The 23,281-nt window shown below is 39.8% G+C and overlaps 1 protein-coding gene across 1 annotated transcript in view; it reads right to left on the bottom strand.

Moving 5' to 3' along the window:
* CACUL1 (CDK2 associated cullin domain 1) overlaps positions 1–13,235 on the bottom strand; it is a 55,824-nt gene extending 42,589 nt beyond the window's left edge. The window contains exon 1 of the mRNA XM_010969863.3: positions 12,422–13,235. Within this exon, the coding sequence (XP_010968165.1) occupies positions 12,422–12,788 (367 nt within the window). The 5' untranslated portion in view covers positions 12,789–13,235. The remainder of the gene's footprint in view (positions 1–12,421) is intronic.
* Between the last annotated feature and the right edge of the window lie 10,046 nt (positions 13,236–23,281).

Here is a 23,281-nt window from a genome sequence, read left to right as displayed (position 1 = left end):
AGTTGCATGTGTCCGGTGAGCTTCTAAGGTTTAGAGTTTGTGGTTTGCATAATTCAGTTTAAACACTATGGACAATATAAAATGTCAACCGTGATCATTAAGAAGTCATTCTCTGTGATGTAGTTACATCCATGTAAACATTAAGCTGCATTCCTATAAACAAATAACTAGATAACATTTTGGTCCAGATAAGGCTTATACAGTTTCACATATTATGTTATAACCTGATTTGCCTTGCTTCAAATGACATGTTTCTTTCCCCAAACAACTGTAAAACTTGTACAGAGAACACATTTGATTATTGTCTTACTTCTTAGAAATCCACACATTTCTCAATTTGAGGAAAAATAACTTAATATTAGAAACTTCCCTCATCACTACTATTTTAAAAAACAAAAAAGTAGCTGCAGTGGCTACCAGCAAGATCGAAATCCAGATCACTTTACAATAGTTACCGCACGTTATTCTACAATTACAACACCACACTTGAGCCTGTGACCCAGTTCCCAAAATGAACATGTTATGAAAGTACATATATGAAAAAGTCAAGTGCTATCAAAACATCCATTATGGCTCCAGCTCCAACTTACCCCAAATCTCACAATATTCAAACAGAAAGTATCTGATTGAGATTACATAGGCACATAGTTTTTAAATTCTGATTTCCTGCAAGGTTTAAACAAGTCAACCTCTCCAAGGCATTAAGACCAGGAAATAACTCTGAAGTAGTAGCACAAGGCAGTGTGGGCTGAGGTGGAAACACACCAACAGGTGATTTAATCTTGCCCTGCAGGATCCTGAGAAGTTCAGGACCTGAGGACAGGACATACAATGAGTCACGGTTAGAGGCAGAGAGTTGGTGGGTGGTGTGGGAAGGGTGAAAACTGATTACAGGTCTGGAGACTAACTAGTAAAAAAGGGAAGAGAGGGGGTTATTCTGCACAGAAACTGAAAGATAAAAGCTTGGGACTCCAAGACACAGAGACAAGGTGGGTAGGTGGGTGTGTGAAGCACAGGGCTGGCAGATTTCAGTAAAAGTCAAAATAAGAAATGATCGAACATCTAACCATGCTCCTTCTCTTTAATTCTACAATGTCATGGGCCAGGGGAAATGTCTTTACTTCCTGTACCACCTACCCACCCCCACCATTCTCTCAGAATGGGAGATCCTTCCCTAGAGAAACTTAACAGTTCCAGAGAAAAAATGTTCAGGTACTATTTGGCAGTTCCCCAGGAAAACAGCAGCTCTGCATCCAATTAGCCTGAAGTGAAGCCCAATACTTGCACTTGGCAAGGTCCCTTGAAAACAGAACTACCAATCAGCCTTTTTCATTTTTAAATATGAATAGACAGTTAAGGATCACCAAGATTCGCAGTCTCAGACATGAGATCAAAATAAACAAAAATTGCAAAGATAAAAGCAAAGATAATTAAGAGAATAAAATAAAACTTTTTAGAAAACCTTTAATTACTATGCTTGGAGAAAATAAAAATTCAAAAGTCATGAAAAAAAGCAGTCCAAATTGCTCTTAAAATTAAAAATACAGCCACTGTTAAAAATCCAAGGAAAAAAGAAGAAAACATCAAGAAAATCCCAGAAAATTAAGAGAAACAGACTATAACATAAAACAGTTAACAGACTTAGAAGATCAAAGCAGGAAATTCAACATCTGACTACCAACGATTTAAAGAAAAAGAATAGAAAAAACTGTAAAGGGAGAAAAACAGTGACTCATTAATCTAAGAAAATATCCCAATAATTTCTTCAAGGGAAAAAAGGCCACATGAAAAATAAGAATTAAAAATGGTACCTAAATTGTCCATTGTAATACTGCAAGCTTAAAGTCAATGAAGCAAGACTGTAAAATTTATTTAGATAAGAATTCTACACCCAAACTGTCAATCAAGTGTGAAACCAGCATTTTTGTATATTCAAGACCTGAAACTATTATCCATACACATTTTCTCAAGAGGCTGTTAGAAGATATGTTCTACAGACACACACACACACAGAATACACCAATAAAAAGGAAGACATGAAATGATGTGGACAAGACGGTGGAGTACAAAAACCCTGAACTCACCCCTCCTCCCACGGATACACCAAAATTACAGCTACTTACAGAGCAACCATCTGTGACAACGGCCTAAAAACTAGCAGAAAAGATATTCCACCACTAAAGACATAAAAAAGGAACCACAACAAGCTGAGTAGGAGAGATGGAGACACAGTATAGTCAGGACCCACACCCCCAGGTCAGGGACTCCACCAATGGGAGGAACATCACAATCACAGGAGTTCTCCCCAAGGAGCAAGTCCCAAGCCCTCCCACCCAGGCCAGGCAGAGAGCAGTGGGAAGCCTACTCTACTCTCCAGCAGCCCCACAGCCACCACATGAGGCAAGGCCTAGCAGCCAACCAGGCAGGGGGCCAGCCTGCCTCGGTGCCCACCCACAGCAGCAGTCCTGCCAAACAGAAGGGTGCACACAGCCCACAAATGAGGCACCCCTAGAGCATATTGTTCTGATGACCAGAAGGGAGCGTGCTGGTGGGCCCCATAGGATGTCTCCTACAAAGGTCACTTCTCCAAGACTGGGAAATGTAACCAATCTACCTAACACAGACAAATAAACACAGAGAATTGGGCAAAATGAGAAGACAGAAGAACATGTTCCAAACAAAGAAACAAGATAAAAAGCTCAGAAAAAGGACTAAATGAAGTATAGACCGGCAAGCTACTCAATGAAGAGTTCAAGGTAATGATCATAAAGATGCTCACCTAACCTGGGAGAAGTATGGATGAACACGGTGAGAACTTCAGTAAAGCTAGAAAATCCTGAGATGAAGAATACGATAACTACAGTTAAAGATACACTAGAATATTAGATGATACAGAGTAGTACTTTGGAAGAGTAGTAGAAATCACCCAAGCTGAACAGGAAAAAGGAAAAAATAACTTTTTTAAACGATGATAGTTTAAGAGACCTCTGGTACAACAGCAAATGTACTAACTTTACAGGAGTCCCAGAAGAAGAGAGAAGAGGGCAGAGAGCTTACTTAAATAATGGGAGAGGGTATACCTCAAGTGGTAAGGAGTGCGTGCTCAGCATGCACGAGGTCCTGGATTTAATCCCCAGTACCTCCTTTAAAAATAAATAAACCTAATTATCTCTCCCCCACCCCCAACAAAATAGAATTATCAAATAATACAACAATAAATTAATAACATTTAAAAAAATAATAATGGCTGAAAACTTCCTTAACCTGGGGAAGGAAACAGACATCTGAGTCCAGGAAGCACAGAGTCCCAAACAAAATTAGCATGGGTGCAAAAGGTCCACACTAAGACACATATTAAAATGGCAAAATTAAAGATGAAGAGAAAATTAAAAGCAGCAAGAGAAAAGCAACTGCTTACATACAAGGGAACTCTCATAAGACTCTCAGATGACTTTTTAGCAGAAACTTTGCAGCATGGAAAGGAATGGCATGATTTTCAAAGTGATGAAAGAAAAAACCTACAACCAAAAATATTCTACACAAGGTTATTCAGATTTGAAAGAGAAATAAAGAGTTTTATAGACAAGCAAAAGCTTAAGAGTTCAGCACCACTAAACCAGCTTTACAAGAAATGTCAAAGGGGCTTCTCTAACAAGAAAAGGCCACAACTCAAAGTATGAAAACTTTGAGAGGAACAGTCTCACCAGCAAAGGCAAACATACAGTAAAGGTAGTAGACCAACCACTTACAAAGCCAGGAGGAAGATTAAAAGACAAAAGCCAGTAGGAAGGTTAAAAGAGTTTATAGTAAAAATCATCTATATCCACAGAAAGTAGTTAAGGGATAAACAAAACAAAACAAAACAAAAAATGGAAACAATGACACTGAACATGATGGGGGCAGTAAAAGTGTAGGGTTATTAGAACACATTCAAACTTACAAGCTGATCAACTGAAAACAATGCCAGAGGGATGTAATATCCAGCATAAGATACATGGTCAATAATACTGTAATGACTTTGTATGGGGACAGTTTGTATACAGTGAATCTGATAAGGATGTTGAAAAGCTTTAAGAATAATTTTTTTTAAAACCATGCAAGTATAAACAAGGCAACTTCATACCAAAGTTCTCTGTGAAAGAAATGTAATCTGAGTACACTCCTGGCCCTTCAGTAAATGTTTACATAGTCATAATGTACGTACAATTTATTACTGAACCAAAAATTGTGGTATTAAGAGAATTAAAGAGGTAAGGTGCATAGAGGTAGAAGAAAACTAAAACTTCAAGTTAGTAACAAAGTCAACAGATAATACAAAAGTGATTAATTCATCAGTAACAATATTAACACATCGAAATATGTGGATAAAAACCAGAAGAAACAACCAAATGAATTAAAAATAATTGACTCTGCGTTACAGGTCTAGGAATGGGAAGGAACAGGAGAGGGAACCACTGGTTTTCATTATCAGTGAATTAAAGATTCAACATATTTCATACAGTTTGAGTTTTTTAATTATAAACCTGTGTAAGAGAAAAGTTCTGTGTTGTTTTAAGGCCAAAGAGTTTGGTGAATCTCAAATTCTCAGAAAGGGAAAAACAAATCTGGTGAAAATAAATTTTTGTTTCAATACTTCCAATATTCTAAGGCACAGAAAATGAGAAAGCTCAGTTTGCCAACTGCCTACCAGACCTCTCTATCCAAATGTACCATAGATAACTTAAAAAAGAGACAGGTGCATGTGTGCACACGCGCGCGCACACACACACACACACACACACACACACACACACACACACACACCCCTACCACCCATATTGCCCCCATATCCATATTTTCCCTTGTTCACCCCCAAATTTTATAGACTGAAGTCACAAATATTTCCAAAATCTGACAACTCTCTTCCAATGCTTTATTTGTTCAGGCTGTCACCTCTTGCCTAGACGACAATAATTACAATCCCCAACCAGTCTCTATGCTTCCATTCTCTCTTTTCTCATCTAAATTAACACACTAAGACAAATTTTACTGAGCTGGCTCCCTTAACATCCTTCAGTAGCTCCTGTTCCTGTAAAAGAAAATCCAACCTCTAACGAGGCATGCCCCTCACATCTAGGCCTTTCTACCTAGGTTTGGTTTGTGCCACTCCCTCCTCACACCTCATGTTCCAACAGTAATTTCAACTCGTGAGTCTTTGGCACAGGCCTCCCCCTGTGCAAAGGTGTCATCAAGCCCAACCCTGCCACCTCGAGCCTCCTGACAAACTAACTTTCATTCATTTCAAAGATTATTTTTCCTCTACACTACCATGCATATACACATAACTTTACTATAGCATTTAATCATAATGTATCATCATCAGTCCATCAACTCCCACACTGAACTGTCTCATTCAACACCAGAGGCTAAAATATTACCTTAGCATACAGAAGGCAGTAAGTAAATATTTGCTGAATAAAATGCCATTCTAGTTGGCAAGCCTGCAAATATAAATTACATACCTATAACTCCATGTATAGAGGTTAACAGACAAATGACTACAAAAGTAAAAAAAAAAAAAAGGAAGGCCAGTTTGCCCTGCGAAGACATATTACAAAAGGATATCAACAATAATTTTTTATATAGCACTTAACAGATTACAATGTAATTACATATGGTCTACAGCTTACAGAGTTACAATTTAAAGAAGTAAACAGCATTTTTCTTTAAGGATTTGGGCCTGGGCCTCACATAAGCATTACAATGGCTTTATCTTACAGTTTCATCAACGCCACTTTGTCCAATACATGGCAAAAAAACGACAAGACAAGATCTCCAACGAGTTCCTAAAATTCGGACAATCACTATCAGAGTGATGCTTGCTGCAGCACAACTCCACTAAGCTGGAAGGCAGGAAGATACCAAATAACCACCACAGATGCTGCAAACAGTGCCTATTTTAAGACCTGAATACATTAACTGATCCACTGACAAAACAATCTGGAAACTGGCAGACAGGACCTGACCAAGTAAAGAGCAACTTTATTTAGAATTTACTAAAATCAGTTAACACTTTCACTGAATTGAAAATTTTAACACACTTTTGAATCATTAACTTAAAAATGGAATAATTTCACTCAGTTCAATTAAAAGTACTGTGGAGCTTTTGTTCATCTGGAGAAGCTTTTGGTGCACTGGGTCATAATTCTGAGATCATGGCACAGTATCATGAGTTAATGCAAGATTCCCCCACCTCCCTCTTTCCATCTATCCATACACTGCCTTTTATCCTCACACTCCAGTCCCACCTGCTCCCATCACATGCAGACAAGGAACCGCTCTATTCTATTTAATATATCTGGAATATAAACAGATGTGACATGTGCCACGTCTGAGCTACATCTGTGTGTTGCTGTCCACTCTCTTCTGCCTCTGCCAGGTGTGACAGGACCCAGGAAAGAGCTGCTCTTCAGAACAAGATGGCCTGTGAAGAGCCATAGACAACTGTCGGCCACTAATACAACGTGAGCAAGAAATAAGCCTTTGTTGTTCCATGAGCTCCTGAAATGTGGGGGTTATTATGATAGGAAGCTGACTAATGTACAATGGAAAACTGAAATAAATAATCACATTTCCCAAATTGCATTCCATCAACGAGATACATTTGAATGAGATTAGGAAGGCCAAGGACAGATTATTGCTGTGGGTGGTTCTGGCAAGTAAGGCAAGAGACGTGAGTCTGTGGCAGCCAAACTCCAAGTTCCAGTGTCTGATCACCAACTTCAAGGATGAGGGAGGCAGCCGTGATGATGTAAGAATGGTGGTGGCGGCGGCAGGGGCAGCAGCCTGCCCTCTGGCATACAGCTTTAGTGCAGCAGCCTCACTGACCTCTATACCTCCAACCTTTCCAACAATTTACAAAGGACCTAACTCGTGCTGTTACATCTCCTGTTGCTTTAGACACCTAGAGTGTTTTCTTGCACTGAACTGTGACTGGTAAAGTCTTCGGTACCAGAGTAGTTACAGTGACAGATTCTTAAAACCTAGGAAGCTGGCTTTGGTTTTCCAATCTAGTTGGATTTAAAGGCAATGATTTCATTGCCACCATTAGATAACATGATACTAACAGCACCTAGCATGTAGCAGCAAAGAATTACTTCAACATCACCTGTAAATACCTGGAATAAAGTTCTTCTTGAAGAAAACATGCAGACTGCTATGGAAGTTAAGACAGAAATGAGAAAGGCAAGGGCTGTGGAGTGGTCTGATTCTCATGACAGGTCAAAGCTTTAAGAAAATGATTAGCTCAATGAACAGAGGACCCAACAGCATCCATGGCTGCATAAAAGAACCGCTTACTTCTTATAGTCCCAGGGTTGATACAGCCAAGAATTAGAAACCAAATGATCCTGCAAGTTACAGAATTACCATACAAAAATAAGTCAAAGCCTAGAGAGATGGCTTAAGTGAAAGTTAGGGCACTGATTACGAAACAGCAAGACCCTGAGGTCTGAAATGGGGTCAGTTTGGTGGGGTTTGATCAATCTGAGAACCCTGATCTCACAAAACTCACTGAGCCTTCCCTGCCTAAGACGCACTCCCCCTCCCCAATATGAGGCTAATCTCTACTTGACTGAAGACCCTGCATAATGTTACCTGGAATCTTGCAAGGAAATGCAGATTCTCTTCATGCCTAACCTTCAAGCAGCCCTCACTGCCTCTAAACCTCCAACTGAATCAAATTTCCCAGGGGAACAGGCACCAGATGTGAACAAACAGGAGCCAGTCTACAGTCCAAAAGAACTACAGGCACACCTCGTTTTACTGTGCTTTGTTTTATTGCACTTTGCAGATATTGTGCTTTTAACAAATTGAAGTTTTGTGGCAACAAGTCGAGCAAGTCTTTCAGCACCATTTTTCCAACAGCATTTGCTCACTTCGCATCTGTCAAATTTTGGTAGTTCTTGCAATATTTTAAACCCTCCACCAGCAAAAAGACTGACTTGCTAAAGGCTCAGATGATATTTAGCATTTTTTAACAATAAAGTATTTTTAAATTAAGGTACATTCATTGTTTTTTAGACACAATGCTACTGCACACTTAACAGACTACATTATAATGTAGACGTAACTTTCATACACACTGAACCACCAAAAAATTCATGTGATTCGCTTTACTGCGACATTCGCTTTACTGTGGTGGTGCAGAAATGAACCCATGTCTCTGAGGTGTGCCTATGTGGACTCTTGGAAGACTAAGAATTTTAAAGACAAACATAACTTTAGATAAGACATAAGTTATCAAAAGAAATACACCTACTGAAGATTATTCTTTATTTATTTTACTATTTCAAGATGCTAGATGTGGTTATAACAATTTGCTCAGTTAACTGACTGAAATCTGGACTCAGTGACAGCCTATGTTTAAAAAAATTGGTACTCTTGCTGATTAAGAACAGATTAATGAAAACAAATATATGTATGTATATGCATGACTGAAACATTGTGCTGTACACAAGAAATTGACACACTGTAACTGTACTTCAACTTAAAAAGAGACAAACCATAAAAAAAAGGTTAGACAGCAAATACAACATAGCAATAGAAACTAACTGAACTAAAGCAGAGGGATGGGGGGAGAAAAAGCTGAGAAAGATAATGAACAAAGCCTCAGTGACTTAGTGTACAATAACAAATGGCTAAATGCATGTGTAATGGCAGGTATGGGGCAGTAATTCTGAAAAAATACATAACGAATGATAATGTTCCAAATATGACAAATTCTAGAACCCCACAAATCCAAGAAGCTCAAAGAACACTGAAAAGAGTAAGCATAAAGAAAACCCTACTGTAAGGAACATCACAGTCAAATTAAATTTGATTTAGTGAAAGATATAGTGAAAATCTTAAAACCAGCCAGAAAAAAAGGACACATGATATAGGAGAGGAATAAATATAAGAATATTCAAACATTTATTTATAAGAATAATGGAGGGCAGAAGACACGGAAAGACATCTTTAAAACATTTAAAGGAAAAACAAAAATAAAACAAGACTGTCAATCTAGAATTCTATATCCAGCAAAAATATCTTTAGAAAATGAGGGTAAAATACTTTGCAGACAGAAAAATAAATTCAAGGCCAAATCTCTGGCAATTTTAGGCACGATAAGTATCTTCTCTAATTCTTTTATCTGTCTTTTGCTAAAAAAAAAAATCTTCAGTTTTTATCTAAGTCATTACTTTTTCATCTTTATAAGTTTTAGGAGCTTTAAGAAGTAAAGAGCTTCTTCAACATTGTCTTCCATTAATCTTATAACTTCTCCTTTCATATTTAGATCTTTAATTAGCCATAGTTCATCCTACCTGTGGTACTGCTTGTTTTTTCTCCATACACTGAGCCACTCTTCCCAGCAACACGACCTTTTCTCTGGTGATTTATGATGCCACCTTTATCTTAAATTCCTGAACATATATATATATAGATAGTAAGTCTCTGCTCTCCAATTTGTTCCCCTCAGACTATTTTTATGTTCTTGCACTTACACTAGTTTTATTACTATAGTCTTGAAACAGTATCTTAACTTCTGATAAGCAACTCCCCACCGAAGCAAATCTTTAAGACTGATTTAGCTATTCACAGACTTTATCCCACCTGTCATATACATTTTAGATCTCAGTTACTGAGTTTGTCGGACAAACCAACTGGAATTTTGATGGCAGTTTAGTCAAATTTATGGATTAAAATGGAGAAAACTGACATCCTTATGACAATAAGTAATCTTATATCCCATTTACTTCTAACTCCTTATTTAAATTTTCTCCTTAAAGATCTTATGTATTCTCAGGTTAATTCCTAGAGACTATAGTTTTGTTGCTATTAATGTATACAATACTTACTGTTGATTACCTTTATTAGCTGGTTATTGCTTAGTGTAGCAAATGCCACTAATTTTTGTATCTTAAATCCAGTAACTCTGCTAAACTCTAACTAGTGCTAGTAGTTTCTCTCTTCTCATTGTTCTTCTAGGTAAGTGATATTATCTGCAAATAATGAGTTTTATTACTTTCCCTTCTGTCCTTATACTTTTTATATTTTCCCTCTGGAGTGTCAGTCATGTTAAACAGTAACAGAGATAGAGAGCACCCTTATCATGTTCCTAATCTTAAAATAAATGTATCTAAGATATATCTGTTAGGTATTACTATTTGCTGTAGATTTTTGGTAGTGACTATTATCTAGTATTCTTGTATTCCAAGCTTGCTAAGAGTTTTTATCAGGGGGGAGGGTATATAGCTCAGTGGTAGAGCACATGCTTAACATGCATGAGGTCCTAGTACCCAGTACCTCCACAAACAAACAAATTTAACTGCACCCCCTTCCCCAGAAAAAAGAAAAGAGCTTTTATCATACACGGGTGCTGGATCTTATCAAATGATTTTATGATATCAAAATGATAATTTTTCTCCTTGAGTCTATTAATGAGATAAATTACATTAACAGATAAACAGATGATAAACCACATTTACATTCCTAAAAGAAGCTCTACAGATTATGATTCTTTTAACACACTGTTGGATTTGATGAGCTAGTATTTTGTGTAGGATATTTATATTTATGTTAATAACCGAAACGTGTTATTTTCTCATATTGATCTTACCTAGTTTTGGAATCAAGATTTCAATAACTTCAGAAAAAGAGCTTGGGATCTCTCTTTTTTCGTTCCCTATTTCCCAAAACAACTTGTAAAAAGGAACGATTATTTAAAAGTTCACTGCAACTCGTAAGATTATCTCCATCCAGAGTTTTTGAAAGGGGAGGTTTTACTATTTCAGTTTGTTAAATATTTATTAGTCAGCTTAAACTATTTCTTCTGATACCAACTTTCATAGTTTGTAGTTTCCCAAGAATTTATACATTTCCTCTGCGTTTTCAAATTTATAAATCTATAGCAATTCATAAAATTCTTTTTTAAACATCACGTTTGTAGTTACTTCCCATTTATCACTTATTTTATTTGCATCTTTTTTTAATCAGAGGTCTATTCAGCTTATTAATCTTCATAAAACAATCTTTTAGTTTGGCAAATCTTTCTTTTGTTCCTAATTTTACTGATTTCTGCTCTTATCTGTATGCTGTCTTTCTGAACTCTTCAAATGAACTTTGTTGAAGCACTAAAGCAAGCTTCCTTCAGCATTTAGAGAAGTCACCCTGCCACTCCATCTCATGTTTGGTTTCACTAAGTAGACTTCAAAACACACACAATATAAACATTATTCTCATATATGCAAAATAGGGAAAAAAACCCACACAATTCTCACCAACCATACCCACATATGAATGTCTCTGACTAAAGCAGAATCTTGAAACAAGTAAGGTTATGTGCTTGTTCCCCCCCAAAAAAAATTTTGTAAAGCTATGACTACGTATATGAACCAAGGGAAATATTTTCTCTGCACAGCTAATTGGACAATTACTGGCACAGCTTGATAAAATTAGTAACTAGAAATGAAATCTCCAGTTGCTTTACCAGATGCCATTCAAAAACTTGCAGTTATTAATAGGAGAGAAAAATCTGGCTGTGACGGTCAATTTTCACCACCACCAGCCCCCCAAAAACCCACTTAAAGCAAAAGCACTTTTTTCCCCTGTGGAAGCATACATCCTGGATGGGAACAGTTTCAGTTACAAAACAGATTTTGATCTTAAATCTTTCTGCCTGCCACTGAATGCTTTAAGGCAGATCACTAACATGAAATTCAACATTCAACAGAACCTTGGATTTGGACACATATGGAATGGCTTATTCTTACGAGTGTAGGCTTCGAAAAGTAATTTTACACATTATTAGCTTCAAAACGGATGTCGCAGCTCCCACTGTACTGGTGTTACTCAGGAAGGTTAACGTATCTCCCTGTTAGGATGCAGAAGGCGTACACTGGAGAAGGGAAAGAACCAAGTGTAGATATAGGTCAACTTTCTAATTCCTGACTTGTTTAACGCAGACTGGCTAAGGGAACAAGAACACAAGCTGCCAGATTTCTTTTTTTCTCTAACTGTAAAAAAACACTGAAGGCCTCTCCCAAACGAAACTCAGGCAGCCTTATTTTCCCTTCACGTTGGAGGGTTAAACTTTAAGGGGGAACGGAGAAGAAAAGAGCTTCCAAGGGTTGAGAGATAGCCAGTTGTGATACGGATCGCGTTTGTGGGAGAACTTGGGGCTGTGTGCGCAACCAGGCTGCTCCTCTGGGCCAGGTAATACAAGAAGCCAGGGCCGCTCCGGCGCTGGCCGCAGACACCAAACGAGGCGGGGGAGAGAGGCGGGGAGGGAAGGGGAGACCCAGGCCTGAAACAAAGGGAGCGGGGCTGGCCGACAAGGGTGGATTCGGCGTCCGGGTTGGGAGGAGAAAAGCCAAGGCTGCTGGGGAAAGGCTGGACTCACAGAACTTGGAGGTGGAGGTGTTGATGTTGATGGTGGAGCTGGGGGTGGGGGCGGGGGCCGCCTTGGCCACGGCGGCGGCCGCGTCGCAGCTCTTCAACATCATGATCACACCATTGGCCTCCGGCGGTGGTGGCGGCCCCATCGGGAGCCCCTCCTTGGGGCCCTTCCTGTCCACGGAGACCGCAGGCATTGCCAGCAGCTGACCCCCCGGAGGCTCTCGGGCAGGGGCCGGGATCGAAGAGGGGGGCGGCGGAGGTGGTGGGGGCTGCCGGAAGCCGTCCACGGCGGCCTCCCAGTTGTTGTGGTTCTGGTCGTCCATCATCGCCTCGTAGCTGCCCCCCTCCTCCTCTTCCATGCTTTCCTCCATCCTGCAGGCCCCCAGCACCCGCCCGCCTCACAAGCACCTGCTGCCCGTCTCAACCCCGGGCCGGGGGGCACAGCAGCCTCCTCGAGCTCACATCGCCGAAGGCCGGAACGGGCGCGGCGGGGAGGGCAGCGAAGTGCCGGGTCTCTCACTCTCCGCAAGGCCGACTCTCAGAGATAGGCTTACGGCGGTGGGCACTCCCGGGCTCGGGTCTGGGAGAGGCAGCCGTAAAGCCGCAGCGCCCCTCACGACATTTTACAGCAGCTTCCAACAGGCACTTGTAAAGGGCAGCTGGGGGAGCGGCCAGGAGGGCACGTGGTGCGGGGAATCAGCCGCGGGAAAGCTAAGCGAAAAGGGGCGGGAGCTGTGAGCCACCCCGACGCAGTAGAGCAGAAGTTCGCCCCGCCTCGGCTGGCCCCGGCCTGAGAGGGACTGGGCTGGCGTCCCGAGCAGCTTTCGTCGGCCCCGCCCCCAGCCCAGCCTCACGTGATAAGGGAGTTTGGCTGCGCACGCGCGTTCTCAGTTCGGTTACCAAGACGACGAGGAGCGGACGGGGCTACTGAAGATGCTCCCAAAGCCCAGCGCGCGGTCGGTGTGACCCAGGCTCCCTGTCTCGCTGCGGTGTTTTTCTCGAGCTCGCCCAATTTACCCGGCCTTAGCATCGCAAAGGGCCTCTCAGCCTCGGCCTTTGGCGACGGAGCTAGGGGGCCACTAGAGGCTCCGCGCCGCACATTACGAACGGGTGGGACCGCCCTGGGTGGCCCTTGAAGGGACTGCATGCTGGCCTCAGCCCACACAACCTAAACCCTCAGAATCGAGAATAACCACCGAAATATCATGGTAGCTAAAATAATACATGTGTTTGAGCTATTCAGGGATTTTTTTTTTAAGTTCCTTAACTTCTCCATACACTGAGGCCAGAAATTTTACACTTAAAAATGCCATGCGCCGTGTGCTGTTTCACAAAGCTAACTACGAATTGGAGATTATGTATTAGAGTCTTGAGGGACAAAGAAGAAAGAATGTGTGGCTATTATAATTTCTTTGGCCCTCTACATTCTCAAATTATAGTAACAGCAGTATTTTCTATGAGAATGTATAATTGTTTATTGTAGAGCTCATTCTAGCAACTGGTGATAACAAAGTTGTCTAGAAAAACCATTTATTACATTTAAGCCAGAGATAATGAATCTTTATTTCCACAGATACGTAATTAGTGTGAAGTGAAGTAAAAAAATCACTTAAGCCACTGGGAAATTGTCTCTGGTATACTTCGTTGTCCACATTTGCTTCAGCTTCTCTACACGTTTTCTCAACGTAACTGTGCACTGAATGAACCGTTTTTACCGATCAGTTAATATGATACAATTTCAGACAGTGTTCCCTCATATTAATTAATGGCATGTAATTTTTGGACTCAGCACACGTCTTTAATTCTCTGGGCCTGGAACTATACTAATTATCTGGCCTTGGGATATTTGGGGGATATGAAAAAAAAAAAAGAAGAAAAGGTTTTCTCAAGTAAAAGACAATTGAGTGAAATGCTGAGGGGGGAAAAGGTAACCTTAGAATTCTATGCCTAGCAAGAAAAGGAAAGACAAATTATAATGTTTTTCAGACAAACAACTGATAGTTTGTCATCAATAGATGTTCTAGGTGGTTGAGTGCTGTTATGTGTAACAAGATAAAGAGAGGTCTCCACATAGTAAAAGACTCAATACACAAGGAAGATCTGAGAGTCAAATCTGTGGCTAATAACATGTTCATGAACAATATGAAGCAAGAGTTGACAGAAGTACAAGAAGGAAGAGAAATCTATCATCAGAGTAGGTGATTTTCACATCTCTAATAGGTTGCAGTGGGTTGAATAGTAGCTCCCAAAAAAGAAATGTCTATTCATGTCTTAATCCCTGGAACCTGTGAATGTTACTTTATTTGGAAACAGGGTCTTTGCAGATGTAATTAAGTTAAAGATCTTGAGATGAGATCTTCCTAGATTATCCAGGTGGGCCATAAAACCAGTGACAAGTGTCCTCATTAGAGAAAGGGGGGAGATTCGAGACAGAAGAGACACAGAAGAGGAGGCAATGTGACTCCAGAGACAGGTATTGGAGCAGTGTAGCCACACTCCCACCCCAAATGCCAACAGCCACACGAAGTTGGACGAAGCAAAGAATGGATTCTCCCCTAGACCCTCCAGAGAGTGGACAACCCTGCCAGTGCCTTGATTTCAGACTTCTAGCGTCCAGAACTGTGAGAGAATAGTTTCTGTTGTTTAAAACCACCACCTTTGTGCTAATTTGTTACAGCAGTCACAGGAAACTAATACATAGATCAAAGAGACCAAAAAAATCTTTAAGGGATTAGAGGATTTGAATAACACAATTACCATGCTTGATTTAAATGAATACATATAGAACATCACACTCAACTGCAGGATATACATCCCTTTCAATAATATGTGAAACATTACAAAAATCGAACATACTGGGTCATAAAGCAAGTCTCTTTATGTGTCTAAGGATTGGTATCATAGCAACCACATTCTCTGATCACTGTGTAGTTAAATTAGAAATCAATAACCCAACAGACAGCTAGTAAATCCCCATATTTCTAGTCTTCCAATCAACTCATGTGTCAGAAAATCATAATGGAAATTAGGAAACATTCAGAACTAAAGGGATTGGTACTATCACAGCACTGTAACTTCTACCTGTAAGGCCCTATTCCAGAGGTTTTTACCCAGCATACTGGTGACCACTGAACCCTTCCCATGTATACTGCCAAAATGGTCAATATAAGACATTCATTTTAGCTGGAATTGGCTAAACACATCATTATGGAAAAAAATCTAACAGTGATTGAGCCAAAGCAGTTGCTGACAGGGTACAACTTACCATAAATAAGGTGTATCACCTACTGAAGGGAAACAAATGAACATACTGATAACTGGTTGATTTTATGGACACCATGAGACATTTTTATATTACCCTTAAAAGCTTAATATATTTTAATAGGTATTAACTTAAAAATCTTTGGTGATTTGTTCCAGGATGTAGAGATGGGGGAAAATATTACTAGCAACCATTGACCCAACACTGGACAGTTATTAACAAAGGTTAATAATTACTACAGCCTTCCATAGTCTCAGATATTAATCTGTTTGTTTGGCTTTTGGGTTTGTTTGTCTTCATTTCCCACTAGGCTATGAGTTTCATTAAAGCAGGATTTTATATAAAAAAAATATATATATATACACACACACACACACACACACATTTGTAAAATATGTATGTAACTTTATATAAAGAAAAGATTAATTCAAAACATTAATAGGAGTTATCTAGGGCTCATGAGTTATAGATGGTTTTAATCTTCTCTATTTCTGTCAGTCTTTTTTATATTCTCTACAGTGAGCATGTATTATTTTTATAATCAGAAAAATATTCCTAACCTTAAAGATTAAAGAATAAAAACAACATTAAAAAAGTAAACTGGGATTCTGTATATTAAAATTTATTTTGGCTTCCAGAAAGAGAAATCTCAAGTAAAAGTTGCTTAAAAATCAAGGCTATTCAAGATTTACTATATGACCCAGTAATTCCGCTCCTGGTCATATATCCAAAAGGAACCCTACTTCAGAAACACACCTGCACCCCAGTGTTCATAGCAGCACTATTTACCATAGCCAAGACATGGAAACAGCCTAAATGTCCATCGACAGATGATTGGATAAAGAAAATGTGGTATATTTATACAATGGAATACTATTCAGCCCTTAAAAATGACGACATAACACCATTTGCAGCAACATCAATGTTCCTGGAGAATGTCATTCTAAGTGAAGTAAGCCAGAAAAAGAAAAAAATAACGTATGAGATTGCTGATATGTGGAGTCTAAAAAAAAAAAAGGAACATAAATACAAAACAGAAACAGACTCATAGACATAGAACACAAACTTGTGGTTCAAGGGGGAGAGGGGTGGGAAGGGACAAACTGGGATTTCAAAATTTGTAGATACTGACAGGCATATGTAGAATAGATAAACAAGATTATACTGTATAGCACAGGGAGATATATACAAGATCTTGTGGTGGCTCACAGTGAAAAAAAATGTGACAATGAATATATGAATGTTCATGTATAACTGAATAATGGTGCACTATGCTGGAATTTGGCACAACATTGTAAAATGACTATAACTCAATAAAAACTGTTTTTAAAAATTAATTTTTTTAAAAAAATCAAGGCTATTCATTGGCTCACAGACTGAAGGTTTAGGAAGGGCAAAGGTGAGGTGTGGTTCAGTCAGGGCTCCAGCTCTGTTCTTCACCTTGTTACTTGACCTGATCTCTCTCCTCTTTAGCAAGCTTCAACCTCAGGCTGCGAACAGAATGGCTGCCACAGCCCCAGGCCTCAGATACTTGGACAACGATGTCCAGAAGAAGAGGGCCCATGACTTCTGGTAGCTGTCTATTATGGGCAAGCAAGTTCTCTCCCAGAACTTCCTCTCCATGTCTCATTGACTCATTCCTGAACCAATTTACATGGCATTTAGAGCCATTTACTGCAAAGAGTATGGATTTACTCCTGGAAAATTAGGCCCATCTCTGGGTCTCAGAGTGGGATACAAGAACAAAAACTAGGGTCAATTTGGGAGGTTTAAATGGGTGCTGGGCAGGCAACAATGCCCATTATAGGCCCAAGTACCTAATTCCCAGAGCCCTTCCATTAATAATCTCATTCCAACTGCTCCCCTCCCTCCCCTTCATAAATGCTTCCCTAATCAATATACTTATACAAAATTATGTATGCACTGATTAGAATCAAGAAAGACATAATTACTAAATAAATATGTAGCTAATTGTCTAAAATAGTTAAAACTTGGAGTCAAGGCAGAGGGCAGTGGCACAGAGACTTTGTCACTAAGAATTAGTCTTTGTATAGCTTTAAATACCTTAACATCACCTTTCCCACAGGATAGTGCATTGCAATTGTTCAATATTTTTGAATAAATAAATACCTTAAATCTACTTGAAACCTTATTTCATGTCAATAGTCCTTTTTTCTTTAGTCAACTCTTAAAACATAACCTGGACAATGATATATATTTCTCCCTAAGAGAAAGCAACTTTTATTATTGCCATTTTTACATCTTTTCATCTATACTACCTTCCTAATTCTTGCATTGTTAGAAAAGGATGAAACTGCTCAGAGGTGAGCAAGGAGAGGAAAGAAGAGAAGAACATTTATGACAAAATTAATGACAAAATTCACAAACAGCACATGCTGCTTCTCAGTAATCAGGTAAGAACTAATTGAATCAGACAAGCTTATGGTAGACAACATACAAACCTACAGATGATTTGTTTTCATTGCTATTTCATTTAATATTTACTATTAATTTCATGAAGGCATTAGCATGGAAAACTTTAAAATACAACTTTGATAGAGATAAACTATATTAAGATAAAGGAGAATGAATATTTTTTTTAATCCCTAGGAGATTATAATGGTACCAGTGCGGCCTTTGACGAAGAAATGACTTGTGAACGCATAATGCAGTTGGAAGTCTAAAAGCAAAGCTATTGGAATGATCTTGATTAGACGGTAAGAGGATTAGAGACATGTAAATAACTCAAGCGTCAATAGCTGCACACCGAGATTACTGCTTACAGTGAAGATGTGTAGCCACTCGGGGGAGTATTCTCTATTCGATCTTTCTTTCCAGGTTGGATTTTGTTCTTTCCTTCTACATCCCAGCATCTGAATCCTAAATTTCATCCTAGCAGGGGAACAGAGATAAGGATGCAGATTCTCTCTGTAAACCTGATGAATCTAGGAGCTGGAGGAAAGGACTTTAGGCTGAAGGAGGCTGTAGAAAAAAGCTTTTCCTCCCAGCACCCTGTTGCCGGTCTATTCCTTTCACTTAGTCATTCACAGATGTCTGTGTTCAGGCCCTGTGTTGGGGCTGCAAGAGTCAACAGACAAAAAGGGTTTCATCCCCTCATGGGTTGCCATTCCTCTGAGGTGCCAAGATTTAAACAACTAACCGCATGAACCAAAGCCTGACACCAAACATAATAAAGGAAAAGATTAGCGTGACGAGAGGGCATAACAAAGTTACTTTACTCTGGGTGATCAAGGAGAATCGTCCTGAAAAGGTATATTTCTGCCAAGATAAAAGGATGAGTAGAAGTGAGTCAACAAATTAGGGAGAGAGCTTTCCAGGCAGAAGGCATTTGACATCATCCAGGAACTCTGAAAGAAAGGTCATGAGACTCTAGTGGAGTGAAGAAGAGGGAAAGGGGTGTGCCTACAGAGGAAAGGAAAGAAGTAGCCAGGTTCTGCTTGTCTTTGTAAGTCTTGTTGAGGATTCTGTGTTTCTGTTCAAATGGAAAAGAGGTAAGGAAATGCTGCAAGACGGGACTTACAGTCCATATGGGCACCCAACTTCCCTGAGGGGAGTGGCCTGTAGAGAAGGAAAAAGAGACAAATTAGGGAGTCATGACAATACTTCAGGCAAGAGATGATGATGGATTGGATCAAGGGGGTGGTAGTGGGCACAGAAAGATATGGTGGACTGCAAATTAATTTTGGCGTTTGAATGGACAGCACTTGATGGGTTAAACATGGAAGGTGAGGGAAAGGTTTCAAGGATGACACAGCTGCTCTGACATAGATCACATTCATCTAAAGCTGGGGTTTTATCAGATCATGCAATTGAAGGAGAGTTGGATTAGTGATGAAAATGATGAATCAGTTATGGACTGCAGGCTGAATAAGAATGTAAAGACAGATGGGGCAGATGGCTAGTAAGAGAGGAGAGTTGTTGGTGGATGAGAGGTCTCCATGAGGTGGAAGATCTACTGCAAGGATGTCGGTCCCTGATCAAGAAACCAGCAGGAGAGGTGATAACCAGGAGGTAGAATGTTTGAATTAGCAATTCAGTATTGCTTCTCCACACCCCACATCCTCGAAACAAAAAGCAAAAGCTTCTGGATGCCATGAAGGTTTCTGGGTGGTGTCTACCACCAACATGAGACAGCGGCATAGAGTGCAGAGAGGATTTGAGCAGCAGAAGCACTTAACTGAAAGAGAGGATAAATTAATTAACTCCTGAAATCCTTTCCACTTGGCATTAATGCGATAGATACTTGCATGACAAAGTATCATTTCCCAGTTGTGCCAAGTGTCCATTTTCTTGTTCTAATTCATGGTCTTAGAGCTACTCACTGTGTTAAAGCAATCTGATTTAGTTTAGACAAGATAGATGAGATGCACTTGAAAAGTAAAACAATAGATCCTCAAATATGAGTGAACTGTAGTCTTCAGTGCAAAATAAAATTACTTATTTTGTATTTGTATTTACACAGTCCACAGGTATGTGGTATGAACTGTTGCTTACAAAAGAAAACCATAGAGTTGTTTGTGTATTTCACTTTTTAAAGCATCAATATTATAATTTTTAAAGTAAGTTTTAAAGAAAACAAAAGTGTTTGCACAACTATAAAGAGACTCATACACAACTTCCCAAAACTAATTTCTGTGGAGACTATTTTTGGCCATTATAGGTCAAAATGTAATCTGAAGAAAGATTTTAAGAAATTAAATAACATGTGCAGTTGTCACTTACTCTTATCTCAGCATTGAAGGATTTAAAAGGAAGATACTTCAATGTATGAATTTTGATCTTGCTCTTAGGAGCCAGTGAAACTCATGATATTCATGAAAGAAATTTTCACAATGAAATTAAAATATTTTGTACTATTTTCTGTGACAATAATTAATCGTATACAGCCTAACCCCATCAAAATGTTATATACTAAACATGATGTATTAAACCCATGATATATCATGATCATATGAACATGATATATTGGACTCATGGTTCATTTCCGGTCTATGTGTTTCTTTAAAAATTTAATTGACAATTTCAGTTGCTCCTCAGCCAAACAGTTTCTTCATTTTGAAATTAATGAAAAGCACCCTTAGAACCACAATGTCCCCAGAAGTTTGTCTAATTTGTCATTACTCTCAGTAGAACACAAATTATGTGAAAGTCTTGATTATAACAACATAATTAGTAATTTACTTAAGTGAAGGCAAGAAAATTAACTTTTATGGAATAAATATAATTTATGAATTATGTATAAGTTCATCTTATTACTTATCCAAAGAATAAGCTCATGGAAAGAGCACCCAGACATATATAAAAATAGTTAAATTCAGTCATCTTTGAAATTTTATCATAACTTTATACATTTTTTTAAAATCTTGTCATATAAAGGTATTTATCAAGGAAGGGTTTAGTACGTGTCCTGTAACGTGTGTTATTTAACATTTTGTTAGCTAGATGTATACACGTCAATATTTGGACACATAGATGAGCCTCCATGGGCACTCTTGCTGCAGATATTAGAACTGGCCTGGTGAGGAGGCTGGTGACGCGAGAGGCTGGAGGACTGAAAGGGCAGCCACGCAGGTGTTGCTGATGTTTACCTCATGAGAACGATGGCAGGAGGTGACGTGGAGATAAAGGGCGCCTGGAAACAAAAGGGAGGGGTGGTCATGACCAGGAGGTGGTCACTGTGCAGAGCGGGGTAGAAAACTCCAGCAGTGTGAGCCTCAGTGGAGCTCACAATGGGCAAGGGAAGGAAAGGAATGGAGCAAGGAGGACGCCAAGGCCACCTTCCCACAGGAGGAACACAGGCTACAAGAAAGGTGTCCCTCTGAAAGGTCACAGGGAAGCTGGCTCAGGGGGTAGCTAAGTCTGGGTTAAGGCAAAGACATGGAAGGAGTATTGGAAGAAAAACTACATAAAAGAACGTGCTGGTCATGGAGCAAGTGTTCTAGAAAGCAGATCAAAAGGGATTATGAAGGTGGGGAAAGGGTGAAGGAGTGCTTCAGGGGAGAAGATTACAGAGGAGTTTGGAGATGAGAGTTGAGAAGTTTATTAAAAGTCACCGCTTGCACTTGAGTGATGAAATGGTGTTGAAAGTTCCAGTGCATCCCATCCTGATGGAGTCCCAAGGGAAGGGAACACCTGGGCCTAGCATAGTTCAGCTGTGACCTAGAAATAAGGTCCTTCCTGGGATTAAAATTCAGAACTGGCAGTCCGCCATCAGCCAGCACTGGCAGGTGCCACGGCCATAAATGTGGTTGACAGCAGTGAGCACAAAACACCTGGCTCTTCATGGCCATCAATTCAGGCAATTCTCATTGGCATTCCAGGTGGATGGACCAAGATGCTTCATGATCTTGGGGCCAACACTCTCAATGGATTAGCCCTGGGCAGGGACCAGAGCCTTTTAAAGACCACACTGATCATCTGGTAAGAGCTGACATCTATCTTGTCATGTTTAAGAAGGAGCAGACACAAATGGGCCTCAACTCCATCTGTTTCGCATACATTCAGCACTTTCAAACATTATACCTCAAATTGCCTCTCATCTTCTAAACCCAACCATTTCCAGCTTTGGCACAGTGGTGCCTCCTGTTAGCCAACTGGTCAGTTTGGGCAGCTCCCTTTCAGTATCTGGTCAACAGTATATGTTCATGAAAATTGCATGTTTTTGCCTTATTGTTTTATAAAAATGAGTAGAAAATGGAAAACTGGATGAACTGATACCAGTGATTTTTAGAAAGCTGTAAAGTGAATCCTGTTTAAACACAGATGGAAACCATTAGGAGAGCCTCAGAGGCTCTAATCTCTACTGGCCGTTCACTGGACTTCAGCCAGTTATTCACGTGTTTAATTGCAAAATAAAAGAACAAAATGAAGTTCAAATGGCAACAAGATATCATCAAGGAGTATTAAAAAGGACAATTGTGATCGAGGATTTTATAATATTTTTAGCTTTCTGAGAATGGAATAGCCATTTATAACTACGTGGCTCCACTGATCAACCTCGTGCATGCAGTTGTCCTAACATCTTGAGAAACACGTTTTGTAGGGAAGTGGAGGTTGCCTGTGCTGTCAGCAGAGATTCAAAATGGAAACTTCTCTCCTGGAGCACAGTGTCTCCAAGGTGACATTTAAGCATCACTCAGAGGCTTGAAAGGAGAAACAGGTACAGCAGAACAGTAGAGTTTGGATCAGACAGATAATCCCACCTCAGAAGACTGCTGGGGGCATCTCCTAGATGCTGAGGTCCAGTCCCACTTTCTCTGATACCCTCATTCCCAAGGCAGGGCTCTCAATGTCCCTCGGAGACAACAGGGCCAGCTTGGCCACTCTCATAGCCACATGGACCTCTCTCTCATCTTCCAGTCAGTGTGGCTCCTCCACCATTTTCTAAACAGTCCTCTTGCTAACCGATCTTTTCCATCCTTTTCCCTTACATTACCAACACCACCTACAAGCAAAGCTAAAGCTCATCCCTCAGGAATACAGAGATGGCAGTCTTCTGATGGAAAGGCAAGAAGCAGTTATTTGCAGCTGGAGTCCTTTGAGCATCATATTGCAGATCCAGGCTAGGCTCAGACAGATCTG

Source organism: Camelus bactrianus, chromosome 11, assembly GCF_048773025.1.
Source record: "Camelus bactrianus isolate YW-2024 breed Bactrian camel chromosome 11, ASM4877302v1, whole genome shotgun sequence".
Classification (NCBI taxonomy): Eukaryota; Metazoa; Chordata; class Mammalia; order Artiodactyla; family Camelidae; genus Camelus; species Camelus bactrianus.
Note: the sequence above shows the minus strand (reverse complement) of the source record. Positions and strands in the feature narration are given on the sequence as shown.